General features: G+C 39.2%; 1 protein-coding gene across 2 annotated transcripts in view; it reads left to right on the plus strand.

Moving 5' to 3' along the window:
• The window catches only part of LOC140714697 (lysosomal alpha-glucosidase-like), a 45715-nt gene extending 28314 nt beyond the window's left edge, over positions 1 to 17401 (plus strand). For both annotated transcript variants that reach the window (XM_073026166.1, XM_073026165.1), the window contains 7 exons: positions 18 to 169; positions 1138 to 1286; positions 6307 to 6448; positions 7835 to 7933; positions 10051 to 10215; positions 15145 to 15297; positions 16964 to 17401. In XM_073026166.1, coding sequence (XP_072882267.1) covers positions 18 to 169; positions 1138 to 1286; positions 6307 to 6448; positions 7835 to 7933; positions 10051 to 10215; positions 15145 to 15297; positions 16964 to 17026 — 923 coding nt within the window. In that variant the 3' untranslated portion in view covers positions 17027 to 17401. The remainder of the gene's footprint in view (positions 1 to 17; positions 170 to 1137; positions 1287 to 6306; positions 6449 to 7834; positions 7934 to 10050; positions 10216 to 15144; positions 15298 to 16963) is intronic.
• Positions 17402 to 19148: the final 1747 nt, after the last annotated feature.

Below are 19148 nucleotides of genomic sequence, written 5' to 3' on the forward strand. Positions count from 1 at the left end.
CCTGTGTATTTCTTTAGCAATAATGCTGTTTAACATGTATGGAGTTCCACTGGTGGGAGCAGATGTCTGTGGTTTTCGTTGGGGCACCACTGAAGAACTCTGTATACGCTGGACACAACTCGGATCCTTCTACCCTTTCATGCGGAATCATAACGACTGGAAACAGCCGGTTAGTCTTTGAGAGAAGAGTAAACTTCAAAGTGGATATAAAGAATCCAATTTTGTTTTTTTACTTTTAAATGTTGAGTATTAGATTGATAGACATCGAACAGTCAACCTGTCTAAAAGTTGCAGAATCTGTGAGTTATTTTTACTCGATAAAACACATTTCTATTACATGTGAAGTCAATGTTTATCACATGTTTTCTTTCATTTTGTAGCAAGTTCGGTACAATAATTTCTGGCTCTTGCTCCTTCCTTTCCATTCGGGATAAATGGTCTCAGCCTGAAACGTCCATGGGTGCTACCTGACTTGCTGAGTTCCTGCAGTATTTTATGTGTGTTGTTCAGGATTTCCAGCATCTGTAGAATCTCTTGTGTTCAGCCAATAACTGTTTTTCAATGAAATAAATCAAGTAAATTAATTAACTTGTTAATTGAAATTTAAAAATTTCTCTTCAACATCTGTCACCTTTAAGCAGTTTTTATTATTGACCGCCAACAGTATCCAGGTCACTGTCATTTTCTGAACTGTTAAGAGTGTCTTTATGCCACAGAAGAGTGGGAAAATGGGATTTGTGTCAGCAGGCAAAAGGTTAGTATGGATGTAGTAAGCCAAAAGACCCATTTCTGTGCTGTACAATTTTATGACTATTAAAAATACAAGAGATTCTATAGCTGCTGGAAATCCAGAGCAACACCCACAAAATGTTGGAGGAACTCAGTAGGTCAGGTAGCATCTATGGAGGAGAATAAACAGTTGATGTTTTGGGCCAAGACTCTTCATCAGGACTCTGACTATGAATGGATCTATTGGGATCAAATGTTGATGACTTGATTTGATATTGGGGCTTGAGGCTCATGTCTCATGATTAGACATGTTCTTTCAAAATATCTGTGTGTTCATTTTTGGTATGAATTGATATTTTTGGAGCAGCTGATGCTTAAAGAAAAAGGATTGTGTATATTGTTTTTCAGTCTCAGGAACCATACGTCTTCAGTGAGTCAGCTCAGTCAGCAATGCGGAAAGCTCTCTTCACCAGATACATGCTGCTCCCTTTTCTTTACACACTTTTCCACAAGGCACACACTGCCGGAGAGATGGTTGTTCGGCCACTGTCATTTGAGTATGTTTTTTTAATGTGTGTATAATATTTTAACACAATGAAGTTGGAAAATAGGTTGAAACTAAATCTAATGATATTTTGCCTATAGATTTGTTTAAAATGATTCAATCATATTTTAATCCAAATGTGAACGTTTCCATGGGTTAACTCCAAAGCCAAAATTGGACCATCAGGAACCCAATATGTTCTCATTTAATCATAAATATCTGAAGCTTGGTCCTCTTTATTAGTATACAAAGTAAAAAAACGTTCCTTAATTGATTTTAATAACATTGAAACTACCAGCATTTGCTGAAAATCTGACACAGCTTTATACATGTTCCAAGTTGAGCTGCACTGTGCAAAAGTTGCAGAAATCACTGACAATAATTTCACACTTTTCCTGTACTATGTTGAATGACTGGCTGAGTTTCAAATGTCATACTAAGTCATAATTGCCTATGAAAAGTTGAACATTGTGCATTTACTCAAACTCACTAAGAATATTAAATTGAAAATTATATTATACTGCCATGCAGGATGAAAGCAAATCATTTGGTGCAGAATCTATGCCAACTATCAAGCACACACCTGCATAAAACTACACTAATCTCAATCTATTCTATCCACGCTTCCATCAGCACCATTCACTTACACACTAGGGGCAATTTACAGTGGACAGTTAATCTACTAACTTTTTAAAAAAATATATTTTTATTGAAGGAATGACACAATACAGAATACATAATGAATTACATTTTCCTCTATTTTGCTTTTATATCTTATCCCTAAACAAACCTCCACTCACCCTCCCTCCCCGAACATACCATGGCAGCTGTTGTATTTACAATACAACAATTCACAAATACAAGTACGGACATTTCACAGCCATACCCCCACACTACTTCAAGACGAAGGCCCACATACATCCACAACATGTCAGATGATCCAGAATATACTCATATTACAATTCATCAGCCACCCTGTGAGGTAAACCATATGTGTGTTAAAAGAGAGGCAACTTCCCAAGTACAATCAGATGCCCTCAACTAGTAGGTAATTCCTTAAGACTCCCAAAATATGACAAGAAAGGTCCCCATTTCGAATAGAACTTTTTCACAGACCCCCTCAAAGTGAATTTAATCTTTTCTAATTTCAGAAAAAACATTACATCCTCTAACCAAGCAGCAGCAGATGGGGAAGTGGTAGATTTCCAGACCAGCGAGATTCTCCTACGGGTCAAAAGCGATGTAAAAGCAACAATATCCGACTGGTTTGCATTTAAGCCCAAAGCATCATCCCCCACACCAAATACAGCTATAAGCGGGCAAGGTCTCAGTGTCACCCCCAAAACCTCACTGATAATTTTAAAAACCAGTGCCCAATAGCCATCAAGCCGAGGGCAAAACCAAAATGCATGCACTAAACCAGCCGGAGAGAAGGAACACCTGTCACAGCCAGCGTCTGTCCCAGGATACATGTCAGCAAGCCTGGCTTTACTTAAATATACCCCGTGTAAAACTTTAAATTGTATGAGCCCCAGTCTAGCACATGATGATGAGGAATGAACTTTATTTAATGCTTTTGCCCAATATTCCTCAGCCAGATCCATACCAAGGTCATCCTCCCACCTAGTCTTACTAGGGGCAATTTACAGTGGACAGTTAATCTACTAACTTTTGCAGGTCTTTGGCTTGTCAGAGGCAACAGGAGCACTCAGAGAAAATGCTCTTAATCACAGAGAGCAAGTGCATACCCGACAGACAGAACAGGAAACAGAATTTAACCCAGATCACAAGTCAAAGCAGCAACTCAACTAGCTGTGCAATAGTTCTGCACCAAATGTTAAATACAAGTTGTGGTTTTTTTTAAATTTCAACTGCCATTTTAATATTGTTTCAGATTCCAAGCTCTATTTTGTTTTCTGTAAAGTATTTAAAAAGCTTAGTTAGAAGTTATTTTTGATGTATATTTCAGAATTGTTTGGTCTTATTATCTACCCTGAATCACTGTTATTAAACTGCATGGCTTTCCGTCTGAATCAGAAAACCAGAAGTTACAGTGTAATGTACAGTAACAGGGGAAGTTGTGGTTCTAGTTGACTTAAGCTTTGAATTCAGTAAAGGGGAAGCAGAATCCCTATGATAATGCTAGGACCGGATGTGCATACAGTCATTGCCCTTGTTATAAATTGCTCTAATTATTTGCTATCAAGTTCTACAGGTAGCTCTATTTTTGTAGGATTTCCCATTCAAGGGTGTTAGTATTTCCATATCAGGCTGTGATGTAACCAGTCAATATACTCTTCACCACTCATCTATAGAAGTCTGTTGAAGTTTTAGATGTCGTGCCAAATTGACGCAAACTCCGAAGGAAGTAGGGGCACTGCTGTGCTTTTTTTCATGATTGCATGGAAACTGATACAGGGTTGTCGTGAAGGGAGATTTTAATTTCCCCAATATTGATTGGCATCTCCGTAGAGCAAGGGGTTTAGATAGGATGGAGTTCGTTAGGTGTGTTCAGAAGGTTTTCTGACACAACATGTAGATAAGCCTACAAAAGGAGAGGCTGTACTTGATCTGGTTTTGGGAAATGAACCTGGTCCTGTGTCAGGTCTCTCAGTGGGAGAGCATTTTGGAGATAGTGATCACAATTCTATCTCCTTTACCATAGCATTGGGGAGGGATAAGACAAGTTAGGAAAATATTTACTTGGAGTAAGGGGAAATATGAAGCTATTAGACAGGAACTTGGAAAAGCAGATGAGCAGATGATAAATTGAGAGCAGATGTTCTCAGGGAAATGTATGGCAGAAATATAGCAAGTGTTCAGGGGATATTTGTGTGGTGTTCTGCATAGGTACGTTCCACTGAGACAGGGACACTGAGACACTGAGGTAGGGTACACCAACTGTGGTGAACAAAGGCTATTGAAAATCTAGTCAAGAAGAAAAGAAAAGCTTATGAAAGGTTCATAAGATCTAGGTAAGAATAAAGATCTGGGAAATTATAAGGCTAGCAGGAAGGAGTTTAAGAATGAAATTAGGAGAGCCAGAAGGGGCCATGAGAAGGTTTTGACAAGTAGGATTAAGGAAAACCCCAAGGCATTCTACAAGTATGTGAAGAGCAAGAGGATAAGATGTGAGAGAATAGGACCAATCAAGTGTGAAAGTGGAAATGTATGTATGGAGGAGATAGCAGAGGTACTTAATGAATATGTTGCTTCAGTATTCGCTACGGAAAAGGACCTTGGCGATTGTAGGGATGATTTACAGCAGACTGAAAAGTTTGGGCATATCGACATAAAGAGGATGTGCTAGAGCTTTTGGAAAGCATCAAGTTGGATAAGTCACCAGGACCGGACGACATATACCCGAGGCTACTATGGGAGCCAAGGGAGGAGATTGCTAAGCCTCTTGTAATGATCTTTGCATTATCAATGGGGAGGGGAAAGGTTCCGGAGGATTGCCGGTTGCAGGTGTTGTTCCCTTATTCAAGAAAGAGAGTCAAGATAGCCCAGGAAATTATAGACCAGTGAGTTTTACTTCAGTGGTTGGTAAGTTGATGGAGAAGATCCTGAGAGGCAGGATTTATGAACATTTGGAGAGGCATAATATGATTAGGAATAGTCAGCATGGCTTTGTCAACGGCAGGTCGTGCCTTACGAGCCTGATTTTTTTTTTGAGGACGTGAATAAACGTATTGCTGAAGGTAGAGTAGTAGATGTAGTGTATATGGATTTCAGCAAGGCATTTGATAAGGTACCCCATGCAAGGCTTATTGAGAAAGTAAGGTGGCATGGGATCCAAGGGGACCTTGCTTTGTGGATCTATAATTAGCTTGCCTACAGAAGGCAAAGAGTGGTTATATTCTGCATGGAGGTCAGTGATCAGTGATGTGCCTCAGGAATCTTTTCTGGGACCCCCTACTCTTCATGATTTTTATAAATGACCTGGATGAGGAAATGGAGGGATGGGTTAGTAAATTTGCTGATGACACAAAGCTTGGGGGTATTGTGGATAGTGTGGAGGGCTGTCAGAGGTTACAGTGGGACATTGATAGGATGCAAAACTGGGCTAAGAAGTGGCAGATGGAGTTCAACCCAGATAAGTGTGAAGTGGTTCATTTTGGTAGGTCAAATATGATGGCAGAATATAGTATTAATGGTAAGACTCTTGGCAGGGTGGAGGATCAGAGGGATCTTGGGGTCCAAGTCCATAGAACACTCAAAGCTACTGCACAGGTTGACTATGTAGTTAAGAAGGCATACAGTGTATCGGCTTTCATCAACCGTGGGATTGCGTTCAAGAGCAGAGAGGTAATATTATAGCTATATAGGACCCTGGTCAGATCCCACTTGGAGTACTGTGCTCAGTTCTGGTCACCTCACTACAAGAAGGTTGTGGAAACTATATAACTATTGTGGAAACTTGTGGAAATCACTGCTGATTTGGTTTGCCCAGATTAAAACCTCTAATGATTATTATGTCACCCTTGTTGCATATTCCTCTTAATATCCTTCTTTTCAATGTGCACCTCTTTATCGTTACCCCTTGGGTGCCTATAGGCAGTTTCATGAACTTTTTTTCTTTGCCTCTGTCGTATCTTAATTCCACCCAAACCAATCATGCTTTTTGTTTTGTTTTTCAGTTGCAAATTCCTTCCTTTCCACGGGCTTTGTATCATTTTCAATGTCAATGCTATCACATCTCCCTTTTACATTCCACTAATTTCTTCTAAATAATATCAGATGTTTAATTCTCTAACTTGGTTATCATCCAAAGTATCTTTACTGGTTCTCCACTAAGTACAGTGCACTTGGCATTTGCTTAACATGCCACAGTGTGACAACTGTGCGTGAGAATTCAGTAGTTGAACACTGAAATGTTTGAAGCACCAATTGGCAAGGCTGCATCGAAAAATTATATATATACATTTGACTTCAAATTCATAGTTGAAAGCTTTTTAAAAATCCATCTGACTACATTTGAATAAAAACTACTTTATCTTGTATGTATAAACTCTGCTTTGTCTTGGTTTTAGATTCCCTCAAGATCCAAACACATTAAGTATTGATCAGCAGTTCATGTGGGGAGATGCACTTCTTATCACTCCAGTACTGAAGCCCATGACATTTGAGGTGTCTGGCTATTTTCCCCCAACCACATGGTACAGTCTAAATGACGTAAGTTTTGTAAGGTTGTCCATTTTTAATGTGATCTTAGAAAGTTACATTTTCTCATATTCACTGCTTCTATATTAGTAACTCTGTTCATTTGAGGTTGTGTGCTCAGCAAGTTTTTCTTTAGACTGATATGTTGAATTCTCAGAAAGACCATGAAAAAAGGCTTTATTTTTGACTTTGGGGCAAAAAGTACAATGCAGGTGTAGTATCTTGTTCTGGGAGTTTTTCACTCTGCCCGAGCGAACAAACAAGTATCCACTTTCGGTTGGAAATCATGAGAAAGATCACCTGAAGTATGATGGCCCCAACAACATCCCTATACTTGCATCTCTTTCTTGATATAAACACACTTGCAACATCTTACAAGTCTATCTTGCAGAGGAAATCTAGCAGTATCTCTCATAGCAAGACATCAAAGTGGTCATGTGCTTAAAGCATGCAATGTTTCTAAATGTTTCAGACTTACAAAAATAAAAAGACCCAAAATCCTGAAATGTTTCAAAAAAATCTAGTATTTTCAAGAATTCTCATAGCTGTTTCCCTCCAATGGAACAAATGGAGACACAACCCTTCAGCAATCTCCATCTTGGTGCATATTCATGTATGTTCTACACCAAAGATCATTGAGAATTACTGCAATTTTCTGTTCTCCAACATTAGAGTGTTGAAATAACAATCAACAACTGATCTCAGCTTCAGGAATTTTACATTTGCATGCATGCAAACCCCATTATTGTTGACAGTTATGTGGAGAAAATGTTAATCTTTTTTTGACAGTTTCTTACATGTATGTTTGTAGTTTAATTTTTGATATTTAACTATATTTAAACTCATACTTTATTAAATACAGGAGTGGAACCCCTGTAGCTCATCCACTTCAAGGTTTGATGTGCGTTCAGAGATGCCCTTCGGCATACCGCTGTTATAACGCGTGGTTATTTGAGTTACTGTCACCTTCCTGTCAGTTTGAATCAGTCTGGCCATTCTCCTCTAACTCTTTCACTAACAAGGCGTTTTTATCCACAGAATCGCCCACTCTCTGGTTTTCACATCATTCTCTGTAAACTCTAGAGACTTGTGCATGAAAATCCCAGAGAATTAGCAGTTTAGAAAATTTTCAGTCCACCCCATTAGTACCAACAATCATTCCACGGTCAAAGTCACTTAGATCACATTTCTTCCCCATTCTGATGTTTGGTCTAAACAACAACTGAACCTCCTGATCATGTCTGCATGATCTTATGCATTGAGTTGCTACCTCATTATTGGCTAATTAGATGTTTACATTAATGAGCAGGTGTGCAGGCATACCTAATAATGTGGCCACTGAGTGTACGTGCATGCAGCTCTGAATTTGTCATCATTTCAGTATCTCTTGCTTTTTAGGGAGCTGCAATTCATAGTAGGGGTCAGTATGTTTTACTTGAGGCACCTTTGGATACAATAAATGTTCATCTGCGAGGAGGCAGCATTCTTCCTATACAGGTAAGTGGATACATAAGCTTTAAAATGGGGAGCAAACATAGATTAGTTAAGAAAAGTCGGCATAGATTTAAGGAGCTTGAGAAATCTAAGCAGGAGTAGGCCACTTGTTCCTTATTGTTTAGTTATAGCTCACTACACCTTAAACATACCCAAATCCCTTCATTAGCTTGGTATCCAAATATCAATTTATCTTTACTTTGAATCTACTTAATGACTAAGCCTCCACAGATCTTTGTGTGAGAACATTCCCAAGATTTGCATTCACCTGAATGAAGAAATTTCTCATCTCGGTCTTTAAATGTCAGACCCATTATTCTGAGATAGTAGCCCCATGTTTTGGGCTTCCTCAGCCAAGAGGAAACTACATGTCAAACAGCTTGAAAAGTATACGCTTCAATTGTACCACTGCTACTAAATTAATGTGACAACACAGGGCTAGCATAAATCACTTGTAGGGCAATGCAAATAATTCAGAAACTTGTTTGTTGTGCCTTTCTTGTGCTCCCTTGGTATATCCTTATTTGGTTAAACAGCTAAACACAATGTGCAAGGTCTGATGTTACCAGGACTCAAATATACCTCTAGTAAAACTTAAATTATTTTTTCATTCTAATTCTTTTCCAATAAGGAGCAGAAAAGACTAAGAGTTGATTTGATCGAGATCAACAGTGGTTTACAAATGGCTTTAATATATTTATTCCACTTGATGATAGGTAATAGAAACTGTTAATTTCAAGTGAAGCAGAGGCATTCTGAAGTATTTTTAGGGTGCTTCATTAGTGCATGCAGTGATGCCTATCAATGGTAATCTCATTTGGTTTGTATTCCTCTGCACTGTGTTCCCAACCTGAGGTTCCTGGACCCCTTGGTTAATAGGGTCCATGACATAAAAAAAGGTTGGTATCCTCTGTTGTACGCCTATCCAAGTACCTGTCCAAATACCTTTTAAGTGGCATTACTAACACTATAGCAATATGTTCAAGATAACCACCACCTTCTATGTGGAAAAGCTTGCCCCTCCGATCTCCTTGATATATCTCTCCTCACACCTTATACCTGTTCCTTCAGTTTCTAGACTCCCCTGACCTGACTCCATTACAACCATACCCCTCATAATTATTAAAAATTCCCAAGCTCTTCCTCTTCTTTCACTGAAAGTAAACCTAGCTTATCCATCTCATAACCATGGCCAATATGTTCCAGACAACATCTTGGTGAATCCTTACTGCACTTTCTGTGTAGCTACCACATCCTCCTCTTGGTGTGCCAACCAGAACTGTACACAGTACTCCAAGTGTGATTAACCAGTATTTTGTACAGCTGCAGCATGATGTCCCAACTCTAATTCTCAGTGACCTGGTCCATGAAGGCAAGCATGCCAAATCCTCTTTTCTCTTCCCTGTCCACCTATGTCACTATCTTCAGGGATCAATGGACATGTGCCACTAATCTTCCCACATCAGTGCTCCTAAGGTCTCGTCCATGTGTTCTATACATCCTAAAATAAAGTGACTTTCCAAAGTACTTTTCCTCACACTTCTCTGGATTCCATCTCTCCAATTTGTTCACTGAAATTATTTTCCTAGCAGCAAAGGTAAGAATGATAGATTTTCCAATATTCATGTAGATTGTAAAGAACGTTCTGTATTTTTAAAATATTCTGTCCAAATCAAGACCCCAAGTCAAATCAGATATGAAAATGTTATTTGTTGAATTCAATTCTTCTGGCAAGGCTTCACTAGCCACATGCCTGAAGTGCATTAATGTCAATGAACTGTGTAATTCTGCATTGGTGATTAGGAAAGCACCTTGAGCAATTAGACAATTCTTTTTGAATGTTTTTTATCTTGGTAACTTGTCCATTACAATTGGCTGATTTAGAAAAATCCACAGTAAGATAATTGCTTTCCACACTTCAGTTTCTCACTTGAAAATATTAAAGCAAAATAATCTGTATTTTCCACATTTAACAGAACATTTCATGATCCTGATGTTATGTATATGGATTCTGTATTCTTGTCATCAAAATAATAATGTTGGTTAAAGAACTTCAGAAATTAACGAACTTAGTTGTCGTTCTTTCCAAGTAATAACTGCATTTGAATAACTTCAATCAGGAACCCAGCACCACAACTGCTGCCTCTCGTGAGAACTCATTTGGTTTGATGGTAGCACTGTCTGATCACGGAACTGCAAGAGGAGAACTCTTCTGGGATGATGGTGACAGCCTACTGACTTATGAAAATGGTGACTACACTGAAATTATTTTCCTAGTAGCAAAGGTAAGAATGATAGATTTCCCAATATTCATGTAGATTGTAAAGAACAATCTTTCCTGATTTTTAATTGCAAGCTTCATATATCAAAAAGTTGCCACTTGTTTCATTCAGATACATCTCTGAAGAAAAGCAAAACTGACTTGCAGCTACTAACCCATAAAGACATTGATTGAATCTGCCCAACAGCCCGTAACCACCAGTGTTTCATCAGAAAGCAACGTCAGCAGCAGTCAGGGAAACCCACAACCAGCTCCTCAGGAATGATAGGATGGAGGTGCGAAGAGATGATGCCACAAATTAAAAACGTTAGCAGTGATGAAGGAATAGGCATAAGGCATAAATTAAGTAATGGGTGGAAGGGCAACTACATGGGTAACATGAAAAATAATTCATCCAAACAACGATAGAGGTCTGTAACTCCCTACTAGAAATCCATAACGCCACATCCACTGCAGTTCCTTCATGAATTTGACAAAACAAATAATGAAGCTCGAGTGGTGAATATGGATTGAGTAAGGCGTTCGAAAAGGTTCCACATATCTCAATGGGACACTTAAGAGAGTCTTAAATAGACACATGAATGAAAGAAAAATTGGAGGGCCATGTGGAAGAGAAGGATTAGATTATCTTGGAGTAGGTTAAAAGTTCAGCACAACATTATAGGCCAAAGGACCTGTACTGTGCTAGACCCTTAACAGATAGTTGTTATTTTAAGAGTACTTGGACGGGCACCAGAAGAGGCATAATACCCAGAGTTAAAGATGAAGTGCTCAAAGAGGAATTTGGTTGAGTAGTTCTTATTTTGCTAAATTGTTGATCCTTGGTCAACTAACTTAGGTAAATAGCTAATTACTAATTAATTCGAACCACTTACAACTTTGTTGTGTCAATGTAAATATTCACATAAATTGTGTTGACCCTGGGCCAATAATTCCTGAATTCTATTGATCCTTTAGAAAAATAAACAAAAAACACAGGATAAGATTTTAATATCCCTCATGCCAATGCTGTCATGAGCACTTGCTCAAGACTGCCTTGATTTTGGGAGTGGCAAATGGTTGACACACAGGGGTTTTCAAGTGGGCACCCTCCTTCCTCAATGTTTCATCGATTAGTCCATTATATCTCCGGAGTCATGGACGATAATTTCTGGCATCCCAGAGTCACCCCACCCCCATTGTGTCTTCCCGCTCTCGAGACTGATCTTGGAGCCCAGGCGAGATCTTTTCACTTGATCCAAAGCCAGTGACTGCTTCTTTCCGCAGCCTCTGATGCGGCGCTGATGGTTTACAGTAGAGACCGACTATGGATCCTTAGCTCCTTCAGCGATTTGATGGTGGATGTGGCTACAAATCCTCTACAACCCACTCCCACAGGACAAACTTTGGTTTTCCAGCCGTCACTGAGCTTCAGCAGCTAAATCTACATAGCGTAGCCTCTTATGCTCATATGCTTCAGCCACTGAATCCTCCCTTGGGACTGTGAGTTCCATGATGTAGGCGATCTGTAATGAGTTGGACCAGAGAACCAAGCCTGGCCTGTGGTTGGTGATAGCAGTTTCCGGTGGAAAGGCGAGCGGTTTATTGACATCCACCAGCATTTTTCAGTCACCAACTATGTTCATCTGTCCTGCTTTTGGCTTAGGAGGGAGATTAGTTGTTTTTTCCCCTCCAAAATGAATGAAAGCTGCTGGTGTCAGAGGATTAGTCCTTCTGGGAAGAAAGGAGTGGGTTGCTATTCTCTTGGTCTCGATTGCCGCTGCCAGACTCTTCAAGACCTGGTTGTGATGCATGTATCTGCCTTGTGTGAGGCTGGTTCTACAGCTTGCCGGGATATGCTTGAGGGTTGCCAGAATCAGGCACAGCGTACATGTTGAGTCCTCACTGAACAACTGGTGGAGGGTTTTTTTTGTGTGGGAAGCACATCATATGTAGTTCTAATGAGAAAGCCAAGTCTGTTTGCTTCCATCTCCCATACGTCCTTACAGCTGATTTTCCTCGTCTCAGTGCTTTCCCATCACATCCATTGCTCCTGCTTAGCCAGGGAGACAGCCTTTACAGTTCTGTCTGACTCTTCTTTTCACCATACTTCCTCAACAACCATCTTCCTTCAACCTGGAGTTGTGGCCTTGTGCCAGCTGGATCCACTTACTGCCAGCCCAGAGACGCCCCTCCCCTGTTGGACTTGGACTTGCCCCACAGTGTCCCTATGCTGAAAGGCTGCTGTTGCTTGCTGCACTGCATCAGCAGGGTTCCATTTCACCCAGTTGATAAGATCCATGCAGCGATACTGATGGTCTTGTTATGAGAGTCTCTAAGTGTCTTTTGTAGATGCATCTTAGACCACTTGAATTCCTGTGTAAAGCCAGTGAAAGGTAGTTCAAGGCCTCCTTTACCATAGAAACTGATGTTACCGATGACACCTTGCACTTCTTCACGGTTGTTAGTCGGATCTCGTAGACAGTGACTGACCATATCACCTGGGGTAGGAGTCCAAACTGTAAGCACCAAAGCTTCAGTTTTCCTGGCACGTGGTATTTTCAGTGTTATCCAGGCCACTGGCAATATGTTGCTTTAGTTGCTGCACCTTCTCTTTGTCCATGAGGCTGGCATTGTACCATCTACCCAAGCTTTTGGCAGGTTATTCAGACACTGTTTGAATTGGGTCATCACCAATGAAGAACTTTATGTCTTTCAGCATTCCCTTGACAATGGAGATGATTTGTAACTTGCTGGGTTTGATTTTCATTCTGATATGCTTGGATGTTTTCCTGCAGCTTTCCAAGTAGTCACTTGGTGCACATTGCAGTAGTGGTCAGTGTTGTTATATCATCCATGTATGCCCTAATAGGGGGAAGATGAAGTCCTGCATTTGTTCTTTCACCACCTACCATCATCTTGAAGCCGTGATAATGACCTCCGTAGCCATTGAGAAGGCCAGGGGTGATATAATGCAACCTGCCATAATGCCTTCTTCCAGTCTCTGCCATGTTTTGATTAAAGTCTACTGTTGTGAAGCAGAATTGCAGGTCTTGAAAGTACAATCTTGCCAGCATTGTGTGGGCATCGGGAAGAACTCAAATGCTTCCCAGAGGAGTGTATGGGGAATTGAGCTGGATGCATTGGCGAGGTCCAGGAAGATCACACAGACACTTATTTTGTCCTTCCGAGCTGCTTGGATCAGATGCCATATCATACTTGTATGTTCCAAACACCCGGAAAACCCTGTAATTCCTGCTTTCTGTACGGATGTATCAATGTACTTGTTTCTTTCCGGGTAGCTGGCCAGCCTCTGTGCTATTATAGTGAAGAAGATTTTCCCCTCGACATTCAGAAGGCAGATTGGTCGAAACTGACTGTCATTTTCTGCATCCTTTTCTTTTGGAATCAGCACACCACCAGCCCTTCACCACACTTTGGGTATTATTTGCTTCTGCCACACTACCCTGATGAGCCTCCAGTGAAACCACAAGATGTCTGGTACATTCTTATAAAGCCTTTATGGTTTTCCCATTTATACCATATTCACCCAAACTACTACTCCCACTTACAGCAACAAAATATGGGATCTCCAGTTGGTCCAATAGTTTATCTTTCATCTCCCTCACCCAGGCATGGGAGTCTTCCTTACAGCAGTTGATCTCCAGAGTTCTCAAGGCTCTACCTCTAAAGCTATTCATTATTATTATTCTTCCTTATCATTTCTGCACTGTTATCCTTTGACTCTATTGGTTCTAATTTATTGGGCTAACCTGTGCCCACTTTTCATTGACTCTTGCCCAAAACGACAGGTCGCATTACCTCACTGCTCTTTTTCCAAATAAGGAAATGCCTCTGATGTCATTCCTTTTTTTTTCCCTCTCTTAATCAGGCTATTTCAAACCAATTATGTCCAGTCCAGATAAGAAACTGGCCTTTTTTTCAGTTCATGCACACAGACCTGCTTGTGAACTTCCTTTGATTCTTCTACTTTATCAAAGAGCATCACATTTATAGTTTCTTAGTTGGAAATTATCTCTGATTTAGCAGATTATTGGTAGATAATTTGTTCTGTCCTCTTTCAATTACTTCAATCAACAAAATTGTTAATTCTGAAAACCAGGTCACAAAGTGTTAGTCACAAGAACAGTCTTGCAAAATGAGAGCTTTCATTTCACTCTTAATGTGTCTACATAATGACTTCACATTTAATGTGCCTATTCGTCCACTGTGCTTGACTTGTTCCAACTAGCTGTTTGCTGATTTTTTTTTAATTTCTCAGGCCAAACAAAGTAAACAGGAAATGAATGTAGATCAGTTTTTTTTCTAATTTGACATTAAATTTTACAAGGTAGCATGGTCCTAATTTGGAATCAAATAAATATTTTAAGCTGGAAATGCAAGGATCTTAATTTGCAGGAAAACGGAACAAAAACAACAAACTGTTGGAGGGACTCAATGGCATTCCTGAGGAGAATGAAATAGTCGATGTTTCGGGTTGTGGCCCTCCGTCAGGGCTGAGAGTGTAGAAGGAAGATAACTGATATAAAGGAGGGAGAGCAGTGAGAAAGAGCTTCACAAAAGAAAATTTCAAAGTCAACATTAACTTTTTTTTCCTCTTCGTAGGGGCCTTTGAGTATCTCCTAGCATTTTCTGTTTTTATTTCGGGTTTTCAGAATCTGCAGTTCTGTTTTACTCTGAGTGTCTTCTGACTGTGTTATTTTAGAAAATCAATTCCTTTTGGATACTTTAATGGAGAGCTTTGAGAGATCATGTTTGGATTTATTACATTGACAGAATTTTGAATTTAGTGTTGTTTTGTAGATAACGTATTATGTGATTTACCTGTTTCTATTAGATCACATTGTTCCCAATTCGGTTGTGAAATGGACATATGCCAGGAACACATTTAATTCTTCATGATGTTTTCATTAGCTCTATTTTCTACCCCCAGAATGTGCTGTTCAGTGAGATAATCCATTTGAGCAATCAGATTAATGATCTGATATTAAGCAATATATTTGTGCTTGGAGTTCCATTTGCCCCAAAGAAAGTTTCAGTGAATGGACTCTGGATCTCAGACTTCTACTACAAAGAAGACACAAAGGTGAGACCAAGGAATTTGTCTAGATAGCATTTAAATAATCATTTTGAACATACATGCAATTAACTTTGATACTTGAAAATTGTATGGATATTTTTGATTCTGCTAAAACTGCTTTCTTCTTGCCGAGGCATGATACTGAGGATCTTATGGTCTAATGCCCTTGTTCACACTTTTCAAAACCTGTGTCAATGGTGAATTATTGATGGGCATTTTGCTAATGTGTCTTCACTACTGAGGGATTTTAATCTACATAGACAGGGGAAATCGAGGCTAATTTAACCCAATTGATGAGAATTTACTGTGCTTCTGGGGTAGCTTCATAGAGCAGCACATTCTGGAGCTAACCAGAGTGTAAGCTAGTATCATGCATCGAAATAAGATTAATTAATAACCTCAAAATGAAGGCAACCCTCAGTAGCAGTGATCATATAATTGAAGTTTAGCAGAGAGAAGCAATGGTCCAAATTTAGTGGTTTCAATTCTAATAAAGTCAGTTATGAGACCATGAAAGCAGGGTCAGCTAAAGTGAACTGTAAAATTTGATGAAAGCAAAGATAAGATTAGCTTTATTTGACACATGTTCATCGAAACATACAGTGAAATGTGTCACCTGTGTCAAATCAGCAAGTATTGTGCTGGGGTAGCCCGCAAGTGTTGTTCCATAACATATCCACAATGTACTAATCCTAATCTTTCAACTTCAGAATGTGGGAGGAAACCTAAGCAATCCCGGGAGCATGTACAAGCTCCATAAAGGCAGCGACAGGAATTGAACCCTGATTAAAGTGAATCCACTAACTGCTGCGCTACCACACCTTGTACTGTACCATGCTACTGTTTAAGAATCACCTTAAGGGGATCTTTTCATGTTACCAGAATAGATGCAAAAGAAAACTTCCAAAATGACTTTCCACCATCAGTGGTTAACTAAAGTTGGTTTCAAACCTAAGTACAAATCATGTAACTGCAACAATGGTAGGTGGCAAGTCAGAAGACTGAACGAGATATATAAAGCAGCTGAGAGTGATTGGAAGATTAATAAAGAAGAGAAAAGTTGAGTATGAGGGGTAAAAAGCTCTCTAGAAATGTAAAAGCAGGTGATAAAATTTCTACAAATATTTCAAAAAGGAACGTGGTAATAAGCAGCATTGGTCTTGTGGAAATTTAGTCAGGGGAATCAGTAATGGAAAATAAGAAGATGGCAGATGAATTCAACATTTCTTTTGTGCAATTTGTCCTTCTACAGGATATAAGTAACATTCCCAGAAATGACTATAAATTAAGAATTGAGAGAAATATTAGGATCACCAGGGAAATGTGTAACTGAGCAAATTGTTGGAGCTATGGGCTGTCAAGTCTTTTAGTCCAGATGGAGTTCATCTTAAGGTCATAAAAGAAATAGCTAATGAGATAATTAATGAGTTTTATTTTTTCAAAATTCCCAAAATTCAGAGGAGGTTCCTTTGGATTTGAAATCCTTATTCAAAGAGAGAGGAAGATAAAATGTGGGAAGCAAGCTGAGATAGGCATTGCACGTGTAATTCATTTAATTGGGATTTGAAGTCAGTTTTACAATGAACGGTATCAAGAATTTTCATAGATTTTTCTTACAAGATTGCTTTGATTCTCTCATTCATTTCATCCGTCTGCTTTAATTTCCTTTCAGGTGCTGATTTTGCAGAGTCTTGCTATTCCATTAGGAAAGCAGTTTACAATTAAGTGGTTCTGAAGAAAGAAAAGCAAACAGACCAAAAAAAAAATTTTTGCAACAAAATACATGGTTGTAAATTGTTGGCTGAAAGTTAGAGATGTTTATGATTGGATTCTGATTAATAGTCTGATATGAATTGTTACACATCAATTTAAAAAGAATTAATGAAAAATTTATATTTTATACTTGCACAAAATTTTGATTGAATCTGTTATGTAAGCATTTTTTGGGAAGGAGTGGAAGGGTATTGACTGTGTGGGATCCCTGGTAGACCTTCAAGAGTCTCACTATTTCATCTAAATTACTGCTGCAAATATTTGCACTTTTACCTGTTACATAATGTAATTTAACCCACTCAGTGTAGAATTTCTAAATTAAAAATGAAATTATCAATAGAGTTGTCCTGTGATTTATTTTGTACTTAACAAGGTTATGATCTAACCAATTACTGCCAAATATTGATCTGTTTTTCTATACCTCAAAATGTTACTGGATACATCATGCATATTCTACACTATTGCTTCATTTAATTGGCCCTATTTTGTTGAGGGCAGAGAATGTGTTACTATGTAGCAAATCATGTTACTTCATTTTATAACAGCACAAAATAAGTGCTTTTTTTGGCAATTTTTAAAGGTGAGTTCCTTTTCAACAATTGAATTTTTAAAAATTTTGTTTAATCTGGGGAATTGTTTTTGATTGTGTACCAATGAAGTGCTCTTCAAAGTAATTGATGTGATAAACTTAAGATATTTTTGAGAGTCAGAATGACTCCCTTATTTACTTAATTTCATCACTCCTACTGGGTCATAGGCCACCAACAGCAGCATTCTGTCCGAGGGATGAGGACTTCGGAGCTTCTGTTGGTATTTCTGTAGCACAAGGTTTTTATGATGGGTTTTGCTAGCCCCATGTCCAAACCCCCTTATTTTACAGCTGGTCTTGGGGCCATCCAAGGTCGTCTGAATGAAGTGCCATATAAATCTTGTTTGAAAAGTAAAGCATAGGTTGTAAATATTTAGAGTAATTGTTCAGTAAAACCAAGACAGAAGAGAAGTAGGCCATTCAGCCCCCCATGCTTGTCATACCATTCAATAAAATTTGAGGTATAACTTCAGCTTTTCTACATGAATGGTTTCCCTCTAGCTGTAGTCTGGCTGCTGGAAGCCCACACCATTTTGCACTAAGTCTTTACAGATGTCTTTGTTCTCAGATAACCACCTAGGGTCAGTTCTGAGAAGCAATGATTAAAGGCAATGTGGTATCCTCTTGAAGGAGGATATGCCATTCTGAACCTGAACACCAAGCAATTTCTCAGGACTGGGTAGACCACGGTGAATGACACTATTGTTTTCAATTCCAGACTTGGTGTTGAACCAACTGAAAACTACTGGTAAATGAACTACAGATGTTTTCTGCTTGTTCTCTTTAATTCTTTTCCTTGGATTCAGCTCTCCAGAAATCTGATCGGGCCTCTGCGAAAGCCAAGGGGTATGTCTCTTCCACAGAAGAGTAAAGCATTCCCACATGGTGTATTTCTGCCCCTGTGGGAGAGCAATTTGCTTGCTGGTAACATCTCACTGCTCATGGAGGACAGAGAGCAGTTCACTGGTGATGTATTCTTGTTCTTTTCCAGCTTCAACCAAATTCCAGGTGCAAAGAGATCTGTAGATTACACTTGTGTAGGAGCAATGAGGCTTTGTATAGTGTTGTCTGCTGTTCCACAATTGTCATGGAATCAGGAACACAGTTTGGTGGACTGCTACAAGGATATTGCTGGGACTTCAGGACCTCATTTACAGGGCAAGGTTGAATAGATTAGAACTTTATTCCCTCGAAGTATGGGAAAATGAGGGAGATCTTAGGTATACAAAATTATGAGGGATATAGATAACGTAGGCTTTTTCCTCTGAGATTGAGTGAAACTAGAACTAAAGGACATGGGTTAAGACTGACAAATGGAGAACCTGAGGGGGAATTCATTCACTCAGAAGATTGTGTGAGCTGCCAGTGGAAGTGGTAGTTGCAGGTTTAGTTGTAAATTTTAAGAGAAGTTTGGATAAGTATGTGGATGAGTGGTATCATCCTGGTGCGGGTAGATGGGACTGGGCAGAAAAACAGGTTGGCATGGACTAGATGG

This window comes from Hemitrygon akajei, chromosome 22 (assembly GCF_048418815.1).
Source record: "Hemitrygon akajei chromosome 22, sHemAka1.3, whole genome shotgun sequence".
Classification (NCBI taxonomy): domain Eukaryota; kingdom Metazoa; phylum Chordata; class Chondrichthyes; order Myliobatiformes; family Dasyatidae; genus Hemitrygon; species Hemitrygon akajei.